A 12,903-nucleotide genomic window follows, 5' to 3' on the forward strand; every position below is an offset into this window, starting at 1 on the left:
TGCAGAAAAGGCATTCAATAAAATAATACACAACTTGATGTTTAAGACACTCAACAAAATGGGTATAGAAGGAAAATATCTCAACATGATAAAGGCCATATATGATAAACCATCAGCTAACATCATATTAAATGGTAAAAAACTGAAGACTTTCCCCCTTAAATCAGGAACAAGACAGGATTGTCCACTATCTCCACTCTTATTTAATGTGGTGCTAGAAGTTCTAGCCAGAGCAATCAGACAAGACAAAGAAATAAAAGGCATCCATATCAGAAAAGAAATAAAGATATCAGTTTTTGCAGATGATATGATCTTTTACATCGAAAACCCCAAAGACTCCACAAAAAGTTTACTAGAAACAATAAACCAATACAGTAAGGTCGCAGGATATAAAATTAACATACAGAAGTCAATAGCCTTTCTATGTGCCAACAATGAAACATTAGAAACCAAACTCAAAAAAATAATCCCCTTCACAATTGCAACAACAAAAAAATACATAGGAATAAACATAACAAAGAGTGTAAAGGACCTATATAATGAAAACTACAAAGCATTGTTTAAGGAAATCGAAAAAGATAAAATGAGATAGAAAAATATTCCTTGTTCTTGAATAGGAAGAATAAATATAATCAAAATGGCCATATTACCCAAAGCAATATAAAAATTTAATGCAATTCTCATCAAATTCCAATGACATTTTTTAAAGAAATGGAACAAGAAATCATCAGATTTATTTGGAACTTTAAAAAAACCCAAATACCAAAGCAATCCTAAGGAAAAAGAATGAAGCTGGAGGCATTACAATACCTGACTTCAAACTATATTATAGAGCCACGACAATCAAAACAGCGTGGTATTGGCAGAAAAATAGACACTCAGACCAATGGAACAGAATAGAAAATCGAGAAATAAAACCACATATATATGGTCAAATAATTTTCGATAAAGGGGCCAACAACACACAATGGATAAAAGGAAGCCTCTTCAACAAATGGTGCTGGGAAAACTGGAAAGCCACATGCAAAAGAATGAAACTCGACTATAGTTTGTCCCCTTGTACTAAATTAATTCAAAATGGATCAAAGAACTAAATATAAGACCTGAAACAATAAAGTACATAGAAGAAGACATAGGTTCTAAACTCATGGACTTTGGTTTTAAAGAGCATTTTATGAATTTGACTCCAAAGGCAAGAGAAGTGAAAGCAAAAATAAATGAATGGGACTACATCAGACTAAGTTTTTGCTCAGCAAGAGAAACTGATAACAAAATAAACAGACAGCCAACTAAATGGGAAATGATATTTTCAAACAACAGCTCAGATAAGGGCCTAATATCCAAAATATACAAAGAACTCATAAAACTCAACAACAAACAAACAACCCAATAAAAAAAATGGGAAGAGGACATGAACAGACACTTCTCCCAGGAAGAAATACAAATGGCCAACAGATATATGAAAAGATGCTCATCTTCATTAGTTATTAGAGAAATGCAAATCAAAACTACAATGAGATACCACCTCACACCTGTTAGATTAGCTATTATCAACAAGACAGGTAATAGCAAATGCTGGAGAGGCTGTGGAGAAAAAGGAACCCTCATTCACTGTTGGTGGGACTGTAAAGTAGTACAACCATTGTGGAAGAAAGTATGGTGGTTCCTCAAAAAACTGAAAATAGAACTACCTTATGACTCAGCTATCCCTCTACTGGGTATATACCCCCAAAACTCAGAAACATTGATATGTAAAGACACATGCAGCCCCATTTTCATTGCAGCATTGTTCACAGTGGCCAAGACATGAAACAACCAAGAAGCTTCATTAGGTGACAGGATAAAGAAGATGTGGTACATATACACTATGGAATACTACTCAGCCATAAGAAATGATGACATCGGATCATTTACAGCAAAATGGTGGGATCTTGATAACATTATACGGAGTGAAATAAGTAAATCAGAAAAAACTAAGAACTGCATGATTCCATACATAGGTGGGACATAAAAACGAGACTAAGAGACATGGACAAGAGTGTGGTGGTTATGGGGAAGGAGAAGGAGGGAGAGGGGAAGGGGGAATGGGATGGGCACAAAGAAAACTAGATAGAAGGTGATGGAGGACAATCTGACTTTGGGTGATGGGTATGCAAAATAACTGAATGACAATATAACCTGGACATGTTTTCTTTGAACATATGTACCCTGATTTATTGATGTCACCCATTAAAATTAATAAAAATTTATTTAAAGAAATACAACTAGGACAAAAAAGTATTTAGAAAAAAGCAACTTGTTCTATACAAGGGAACCCCTAAGACTATCAGATTTTCAGCAGAAAGTTTTCAGGCCTGAAGATAGTGGCACATAATATTCAAAGTGCTGAAGAAAATACCTGCTAACCATGAATACCCAGAAAAATTGTCCTTCAGAATTGAAGGAGATAGAGTTTTGAGACAAGCAAAAACTGAAGGAGTTATAACCACTAAACATGCCTTACAGGAAATGTTAAAAAACATTTCTTTAGGTAGAGGCAAAACAGTGCTAATTAGTAACAGGAAAACATATGAAAGTATAAATCGCATTGATAAAAGTGAATATATAGTTCAATTCAGAATTTTATATTATAATGGTGGTAGATTAATCACTTATATTGAATATAATTTTTAAAATAGTTCATCCTAGTATGTGAGTCAGATCATGTTCATATTATAGTTTGAGTTCTTAGCAGTGTGGTCATGCACAAATTGCTTATTTTTTGAAACCTACATTCTCTGTAAAATCTGGACATAAACTACCTCATAGGGCATCGATGAGATACAATTGAGGTAATTTATGCAATGTGTTACACAGAGCTTTGCAAATTTTCCCAATAAATAATAGGTCTTAATCCAAAAAATATAGTGAAAATAACTATAACACAATTAATAATTACACAAGATAAAATATGTAAATTGTGACCTCAAAAATAAAATGTGGCAGGGAAAGGTTAAAAATATGTTGAGCTTTGGAATGCATTTGAACTTAAGATGTTACCAGCTTAAAATACAGTGGTATAAGATGTTTTATGTGAACCTTTGTAACCACAAAGCAAAAACACATACTAGACACACAAAATATAAAGGAGAAGGGGTCTAAACATACCACTGTAGGAATATATAAATTGCAAAGAAAGAGAGCAAGAGAAGAAAAAGAAACAGGAATTTGGAAACAACAAAATGATCCATACCTATCAATAATTATCTTAAATGAAAATGGACTAAATTCTACAGTTGAAAGACATAAATTAGCTGAATGGATTCTTTTTAAAAAAAGACACCATTATAGAGCTGTGTACAAGAGACACACACACCTCAGATTTATGGACACACACCATTTGAAAATTAAGAAATAGAAAATAATATCCCATGCAAGTGGAAACTAAAAGAAAACTTGGGTAGCTTTCCTTAGGCAAAATAGACTTTCAGACAAAAATTCTAATAAGAGACAAAGTCATTATATAATGATAAAGGGGTCATTTAACAAGAGGATATAACATTTGTAAATATTTATACATCAACATAGAAACATCTAAATATATCAATCAAATATTAACAGACCAACTGGGATAAATAGATATTGTACAATAATAATAGGTGGCTTTAATTGTCTATTTTTATCAATATATAGACCTTCCAGACAGGAAATCAATGAGGGGACTTTGGAGTTAAATGACAATTTAGAGCAATAGAATTTAAGAGACATTAACAACATTCTATCCCAAAACAGAATACATATTCTAGAGTGCATGTGGAACATTTTCCATCATAGAACATAAGATTATTATATTAAGTAGAAATTATATCAAGCATCTTTTCTGACCACAGCATATGACATTAGAAGTCAATTACATGAAGAAAACTGGAAAATTCACAAATATGTGAAGATTAAGCAACATGCTACTAAGCAACCATGACTCAAAGAAGAAATCAAACAAGAAATAAAAAAAATATCTTGAGACAAATGGAAATGGAAATAAAACATACCAAAACTATGAGAGTAGCAAAGTACTTCTGAAAGGAAAGTTCATGGTGATAAATACTTATAATAAGAATTAAAAGAGATCTCAAATAAACAACTTAAATTTATACCTGTGGGATTTAGGAAAAGAACTAATTGCAATGTCAGGGAATAACAAAGATTATAGTAAAAAATAAATGAAATAGAAACTAAAAAGATAATAGAAAATATCAATGAAACACAGTTGGTTCTTTGAAAAAGATAATCGAAATGAGCAAACCATTAGCTGGATTTCCCAAGGAAAAAAAGAAAGAGGACTAATAAAATTAGAAATGAAAAATGTTAAAATTGACATCAAAGAAATACAAAGGATCAAAGAGACTACTATTAACAATTATATGCAACAAATTTGAACAACAGAAGAAATGGATACATTCTAGAAACACATAGCTTATTAAGACAATCATGAATAAATACAAAATTTAAACAGATAATTTACTAGTAAAAATATTGAATCAATTATCAAAAACCTCCCAACAAACAAAAATCCAGGACCAACAGGTTCACCAGTGAATTCTACCAAACACTTAAGAATTAATAACAATCCTCAAATCTTTCCAAAAGTTAAGAGGAGGGAACACTTCTAAACTTATTTTCCAAGCCCAGGCTTAGCATGGTACCAAAACCAGACAAGGAGACTACAGAAAAGAAAATTACAGCCAATATTCTTGATGAATCCTAAACAAACTAAATTCAACAATACATTAAAAGGATCATATACCATGATTAAATGGGAATTATTCCAGGGATGCAAGGATGGTTTAACGTCTGCAAATCAATTCATATAATATACAACATTAACAAACTGGAGGATAAAAACCAGGTGATATTCTCAACAAGTGCACAAAAAGCATACCGTATTTAACATGCATTTTGCTAAAACTCTCAACAAGATGGTATTGAAGGTACATATCTCAATAACAGCCATGCATGACAAGTACACAGCTAATAACATCATACTCAATGGTAAAAAGCTAAAAGCTTTTCCTCTAAATTCAAGAACAAGACAAGGATGCCTACTCTCACTACTATTATCAAGATAGTAATGGAAGTTCTGTATAGAGCATTTGGCAATAAAAAGAAATAAAAGGGCCTGACCAGGCGGTGGCACAGTGGATAGAGCATTGGACTGGGACGTGGAGGACCCAGGTTCAAAAACCTGAGGTTGCCACCTTGAGCACAGGCTCATCTGGTGGCTTGAGCAAAGCTCACCAGCTTGAGCCCAAGGTCGCTGGCTTGATCACAGGGTCACTCACTCTGCTCTAGCCTCCTGGTCAGGGCACATGTGAGAAAGCAAGCAATGAACAACTAAGAGGCCGCAATAAAGAACTGATGCTTTTCATCTCTCTCCCTTCCTGTCTGTCTCTCCCTCTCTGTCTCTGTCACACACACACACACACACACACACACACACACACACAGAAATAAAAGGCATCCAAATTGGAAAATAACAAGTGAAACTGTCTTTATTTGCAGATGACATTGTCTTATGTAATGAAAACCCTAGAGACTACCATAAAACTGTTAGAATTTGTAAGCAAATTTTAAAAATTGCATGATACACAGTCAATATACAAAAGTCAGTGACATTTCTATACATTAACATTGAACTTTCAGAAAAAGATTAATTCTCTTTGCAACTGCATCAAAGAAAAATAAAATACCTAGGAATAAATTTAACCAGAAAGGTGAAAGAACTATACACTAAAAACAATAAGACATTAATGAAAAAATTGAAAGTCACAAGTAAATGGAACAATATTTACTGTTTATAAATTAGAATATTATTGTTAAAGTGTCTATACTATCCAAAGCAATTTATAGGTTCAATGCAATCACTATCAAAATTCCAGTGGCATTTTTCACAGAAATGGAACAAACCTACACTATGTATGAAATCACAGAAAACTCATAGCCAAAGCAAATTTGAGAAAGAACAAAGGTGAAGGCATCACACTTCTTGATTTGAAACTGTATTACATAACCACAGTAGTGAAAACAGTACAGTACAATCATTTTAAAAAAGACACAGAACAATGGAACAGAATAGAGAGCCCAGAAATAAACCACCCGTATGTAACATTAACTTATGACAAAGGAGCAAAGACTATACACTAGAAAATGAATTGTTGATTCAATAAGTGGTGCTGGGAAAACTGAACAACCATACGGAAAGAATGACACTTGACCACTATCTTACACTGTGAACCAAAAATCAATGCAAACAAATGGGACTACATTGAATTTAAAAGATTCGGCACAGCAAAGGAAATGAAAAACATAGATGAATAAAAGGCAATCTACTGTTTGGGAAGAAATATTTACAGATTATATCTGATAAGGGAAAGTATCTAAAATATATAAAGAACTCATAAGACTCAATATCAATAAATAATCCAATTAAAAATGGGCAGAGGATCTGAATAGACATTTTCCCAAAGACCTACAGATAGCCAACAAGCACATGGAAAGATGCTCAACATCACTAATCATCAGAGAGCTGCAAATCAAAACCACAGTGAATATCACCTCATTCCTGTTAAAATGGCTATTGTCAAAAACACAAGAGATAAATGCTGGCAAGGATATGGAGTAAAAAGAAGCTTTGTGCATTGATGGTGGGAATGTAAACTGTTACTGCCACTATAGAAAAAGTATAGATTCCTCAAAAAATTCAAAAGCTGAACTACTGTATTATCTAGAAATTCCACTTCTGGGTATTTATCCAAAGAATATAAAAACACTAACTGGAAAAGATATTTGTACTTCTGTGTTCTGTGCATCATTATTTATAATAGATAGACAAGATGTGGAAATAGTTTCAACCATTAAAAAGTCAAATCTTTTATTTATTTGTTTGTTTATTTTGTGAGAGGAGAGAAGGCAGAGACAGAATCCCGTCTGCGCCCCAACCAGGATCCACCGGTAAACCTACTAGGGGGTGATGCTCTGCTCATCTGGGGCTTTTGTTCAGTTGCAACCAGAGCCATTATTTAGCGCCAGAGGTGGGAGCCATGGGGCCATCCTCAGTGCATGGGGCCAACTCGCTCTAATTAAACCATGGCTGCAGAAGGAGAGGAGAGAGAGAGAGAGAGAGAGAAGTGAGAGGGGGAGGGGTGGGGAAGCAGATGGGTGCTTCTCTTTTGTGCCCTGAACAGTAATCAAACCCAGGATATTCACACACCAGGTCAGTACTCGACTACTGAGCCAACCAGCCAGGGCCAAAAAGTCACATATTAACAGTTGCAAAAACATGGATGGACTTTGAAGGTATTAAGTGAAATAGACCAAGCAGAGAAAGACAAATATGGCATGGTATCATTTATATTTGGAATCTTAAAAAATTTTAAAAATAAATAAAAATTTGTATAAACAAAGTGGTTGCCAGAATCTGGGGAAAATGGGGAGAGGCTGGTAGAAGGGTAAGGCATGAGGACTAAACCATGGTGACTATAATTGGTGACTATGTTGGTTACACTGTTAAATCTAAGTTTGCTAATGGAATAGATACTACATATTCTCACCAAAGGAAAAAAAGTGATAGATGTATTAGTTATCTTGATGGGATAGTTCATTCATAATATTAAGTCAACACAGTGTATACTTACATATCTTATAATTTTACTTGTCAATTGTAACTTAATAAAACTGAATTTTTTTAAAAAAATCTTTTTTATATTAATAACTCTAGAGTAATGAGTAATTAAGAGTTGTGTGAAACTTAAAGCTAGAGGACTGGATTAGATCACATAGAAAGATGATAAATAAAGAAGAAAATAAGAGTAAAAACTAACTCCTGGAAATCTTGCATGTAGAGATAGATCATGAAGAGAACAAGGTCGAGCCAAAAAGAGTAAGAAGAACCACAAACAAGTGTAGAAAAAAGATGCGTAACAAAATACTTCAGAGAGTATTTATTGTACATTGCCCAATGCTCCCCACAGTCAAATATGATGAGGACTAAGAACTGACCATTTTTTAGTGATTGTCTTTAGATTTAGGCCCTAACTTTGGAAATTAAAATTTTCCTTAATAGATTCTTTTTTTTCTGAGATTTCTCTTTAAAAGAGTTAGGCTACCTTAACATATAATTCATGAAAGAAATTTTACTTATTTATTGGGTGGCAGCCATTGTATTAAACCCTTGTGATCAAAAAGAGTCAATGTTCTATTTCCTGGGAGTTCATAATCTTTGTATAATTTACTTACAAAGTAAATTTAAATTTGTTTACTTACATATATAACTAATTATTTTAATTATTGGAAGGTGAACCTTTGATTAGTAAATACTTTTTTTGTGTGTGTGACAGAGACAGAGAGAAGGACTTATAGGGACAGATAGGAGGGAGATGAGAAGCATCAATTTATCAATTCTTTGTTGTGGCTCCTTAGTCTTCTTAGTTGTTCACTGATTACTTTCTCATAGCTACCTTGACTGGGGTGGGGATGGGCTTGAGCAAAGTGAGTGACCCCTTGCTCAAGCTAGCAACCTCGGGCTCAAGGCAAGGACCTTGGGCTTCAAGCCAGGTGTAAAGGATACGGGAAATGGAAGTTCACGTCTCAAATTTATTTATTTTACCAGTCAAAGTATTTGTCTAATACAGTATAATTGCTAAAATCATAATTCATGGGAATTATAAAACATACTATTAAATATTATTTTTATTTCTTGTATTTATAAATACATAGAAACATTTGATCCCATAAAATTTTCTTTATTTAGAAATAGGTATATTACTCTAAACAGGATTCACTATTAAAATATTTCTTATATTGTCATCAGAGTCTACAATAAAATTATAAAGCATTCTAAATGGTACTAAAGATATTGCTTTATCAAAAATCACTGAACAATAAAATCTAGGAGAATGTAATTTATTTGGATTTAAATGAAAGCCATTTTATAAGGTGAGTTCAGAAGTGGAATAAACCTGGGTTCGTTGAAAGGTGTCTTACTAAATATTTTTCAGGATTTTTCTCTCCTTTTCTTTCCAACAGGAGGATTATACTGACTGCGGTGGCGTTTCTGGATTAAATCCCTCCCTGTGGTCCATCATTGGAGTACAGTTTGTACTCCTTTGGCTTTCATCTGGCATCAGACACTGCCAGTTATGACCTTCCAAAACCAACTCTGTATAGTTAAACTCCAGACCCTGCCAAAACAGGAGCCCTCTATCGCATTGACACAGGGTCAGCCATGGAATCAGCAGAACATTAGCTGGGCCCAGAACATGGCGTCAACATAAGGCACGGACTCATAGGGCGCCCACTGGCTGCACTGCAGGGTGCCAGATCCTTAAACTTGTGTGAATGTTGCATCACTCATGTATCATATCAAAGCAAAATTCTCTATGTGTTCTACTGGAAATTCGAGAGTTTCTTGTTGCCATGTTGGTGATTTCTTGTGAAAGGGCTCCCCACACAACTGTTTATGAATCATACCAATTGTCTTGATCTGGACCTGGAATTCTCAATTGCTGCAATTCTTGTTCTTTTACCAAGAAAATCTAGGGGAAAAGAGTTATTTTTTGCCTTCACTTATTCTTCTGCTAAAAATTATTTCCCACTTTGAGTAGTTGTTTGAAATATACAGAGAGAGAGAATGAGAGAAAGAGAGAATTAACAATGATGTTTTCTGTTGAAATAAATAAAATGGCTGATTTTCTATAAAAAAATGCCATGAATAAAATGCCTTATGAAGAATGGCTTATCTGCCAAAAATATAACACAAATGATGACCAATTAAGTTATGGCGGGGTAATAAATTGATTGTTTGAAAATAATAACTAAGAAATTAGTCAACTAAAGGTGCTTGAGGGTGAAATTTGAATATGTGACCTATTTCCTCATAAATGTTAAGCCCTTAATAAGTGCTTCAATGTAATGTTCCTTTTGTTCACGCTAAAGTTATGTAGTACTAGCCAGATATTTAAAAATGCTCTAAGAAAAGCTTGTTGGGGGAGGGAAGGTGTTTTTTCTTGTGATAAATAAACTTTGGTTACTAAGGGTATTTTGCATGCTTATTTTAACTTTCAGTTTTTTTCTCTTAGAGTATAGTCCATTGAAAAGTTAACTGAGTGACATTATTGTTATGTAAGACTGAACCTTGCAATGTAATGCAATTAAGTCATCTTTTAAAATGTCGTTAAACTACTCTGAATATACTGTGCAATGTAAATGCCGAATGATTGGGTTAGGTAAATGGTGAAATGGGAATTAACGGATTTTATACAGATTCGTGCTTTTGCCTGAAAACCTATGTACAGATATTTTAAGTACATAAATCAGATTTGACACATTTATTTTTTGAAAAGTACATATATGTTCTCAGTGAAGATTCATCTTAGGTTTCCTCTTTGTTCGTTTGAATAGTGGCACATACAATCCAAAACTTTCTGCTGCTGCTGCTCCTACTGCGTTATCCCTCCATTCTAAATGGTATGATCACTTAACCAAAAGTCCTGTGCAGGTCGGTGAGGGTTTTACAATAATCTGAACAAATAGGAAACCTTGAATCTATATGTATGCACATGAATACTTGATTATGAATAATCAGAATTGTTTTTATACAGCCTCATTGGTGAAAATGGTTAGCATAGTATTTCAAATATTTCATTATAGATTAATATGTAAACAGAATATTATTTATGCTTTTAAAAGTTATTTTCAGGAGTAAATAGTATTTGAAGAAAGAGTAAAAACAATGAATGTGTAACTCTAGTTGTCGTGAATAATTCTACTGAAGGCTGGAAGTATGCAGATATTTTTTATGGTAAAATGCATTTGTTCTTTTCTTTTGAACATGCCAAATATCGGTGTGTGTATATGCTGGAAATTTTCTCATATATAATTTTTTAGTCAAAATCTTATTAACATTATCCAGCATGCTTTAATATTCTCTACATATCAAAGATACAACCAATTCCTTAGCATAGCTTAAAAGATACATTTCTTTAGTCTTTAGCTTTGCATACATTTGTAATTCCCTCCTTTGCCAATATACCCTAGATAACATTTGTGTACATTTCCTTATTTAAAGTATTTTTTTATTTAAAATGGGGGAAGGGGGAAACTGATTCACTTTGCCAACTATTGTTCTAAGAGTTAACATGAGTTACCATTTCTAATGCATTGTTGTGGTTTTGTAGTATCATTTGTACCTGGTATTGACATTTTAGAAAACACCAAAGTGATTTTAAAAATATGGAACTTCTCACTCTAGTAACAATATGTTTAAATCATGTTGTTTGTTAATTAAATATTTAAAACTTACTGTTAACTTTTGCTAGACTATTTTAAATCATGAAAGTGTTGGGAAGGGGATATCAAAATATAAAATTATGTGAGTTTGTGTATATAAGCAACACATTAAAACAACTGAATTGCTTCCAGCATACAACAAACTACCTTAAAATTATCTTTAAAATCTATCAAATATATTTTCATGGCTAATGTCACTGAAATGGTATGTATTCGTTGACTACGAAATTGTTGTATTAATCACAGTTAAACTTGGCATCTCTTGGCAGGGTCCTATTTGATTTCATTTGCCATAAAAATATATTTACATGCATGAGTCTTGCTATGATCATTTATTTTCTGCTATACATAATAAACCAATATGACAACCACATACATGATTATAAATTGGATAAGGACACACTCTGTAAAAATTATTGAGTCCTAATACTAGCCTTTATGCCTTTAGTGTATTTACTTTCTTATAAGACAGTAACACTCATCCCATCAAATTGTTATACTTAATTGAGGATTTTTCTTTGAGTTTTAATTAAGAACTTAAATTATAGCATATTATAAATATTGATTTTTCAAAGACTAAAAAGTACAAGAGATCAGGAAAAAAGCTTTTAAAATCAAATCATCACTTATTTCATTTTTGTTATACTGATGCAGCTCAATGTAGTTTGTCATTAAAATCATTTCAAATAAGTCTTGCATTGGTGTTCAGTAACAGGAACAAATTTTACTTTAATGGTTTTCTTCTTTTGAACAACCAGCATTACTGCCAAACAACAATCGTGGTCCATATTTGTAACAGGTTTTTAACATGACATAGTTAGCAAGTTTGATTGAGAGATTTTTAGGTCCTGGGTCTATAAGATTTAGTATGATCTTTTATCATGTTTCTATGCTTGAGGCATTACTGCTTAACTTGGAAAAAAACTAAACAGTGTTGCTGCCATTTGTAAGTTTTCTTATAATATTCCTTTTATTAACTTTAAAACTGGCCTTATTGGGTTCAAATAGGCAGTATCCCTTTTAAGTGACCTTTGCAACCCAAGTGTTACTTGCTTATTTGATGCTCTATTGTATTTTTCATCTCCTTTAAATCTTTCTCACCACCAAAGCTTAAATTCTATGTCTTAATTTAAAACTCTAAATTATTCCACTGATTATGTTAGTTAACATTATATGTCTAGAGGTATAGAGTTTGATCTAGTGAAACAAATGGATGTTGTAAATTTTTTTAAAAATGTAGAATAGAATGATTATTTCACTTGCTCACAATTTCAAATATTTTATTATTATCTGGAACTTTTGTTTTCCCATAGCAGAATGTTAATATTGCTAATAAACAGTGTGCATTTCTGTAAAGAGCTAGTCAATAAAACAAATATATCAAGTGTTGAAAAAATCCTAGCACTTCAGAGGCTTAGGCAATGCTTACCAATAGTTTCATGTACCCTATTCATGCAGCTCACATAATTCACACAAGAAGTTCCTCTGAGACTAATGGGATACTGTCTTGTATAGATGCCAGTTGAGTTTACAGTGTGACCTGACAGAGCTATCTTTTTTGTTGTGCTGTATGATTGTTGG

General features: G+C 33.0%; 1 protein-coding gene across 9 annotated transcripts in view; it reads left to right on the forward strand.

The window, feature by feature from the left end:
• CACNA2D1 (calcium voltage-gated channel auxiliary subunit alpha2delta 1) overlaps positions 1–12,702 on the forward strand; it is a 591,296-nt gene extending 578,594 nt beyond the window's left edge. For all 9 annotated transcript variants that reach the window (XM_066238142.1, XM_066238148.1, XM_066238143.1 and 6 more), the window contains one exon: positions 9,061–12,702. In XM_066238142.1, coding sequence (XP_066094239.1) covers positions 9,061–9,097 — 37 coding nt within the window. In that variant the 3' untranslated portion in view covers positions 9,098–12,702. The remainder of the gene's footprint in view (positions 1–9,060) is intronic.
• The last annotated feature ends 201 nt before the right edge of the window (positions 12,703–12,903 follow it).

Source organism: Saccopteryx bilineata, chromosome 7 (genome assembly GCF_036850765.1).
Source record: "Saccopteryx bilineata isolate mSacBil1 chromosome 7, mSacBil1_pri_phased_curated, whole genome shotgun sequence".
Classification (NCBI taxonomy): Eukaryota; Metazoa; Chordata; class Mammalia; order Chiroptera; family Emballonuridae; genus Saccopteryx; species Saccopteryx bilineata.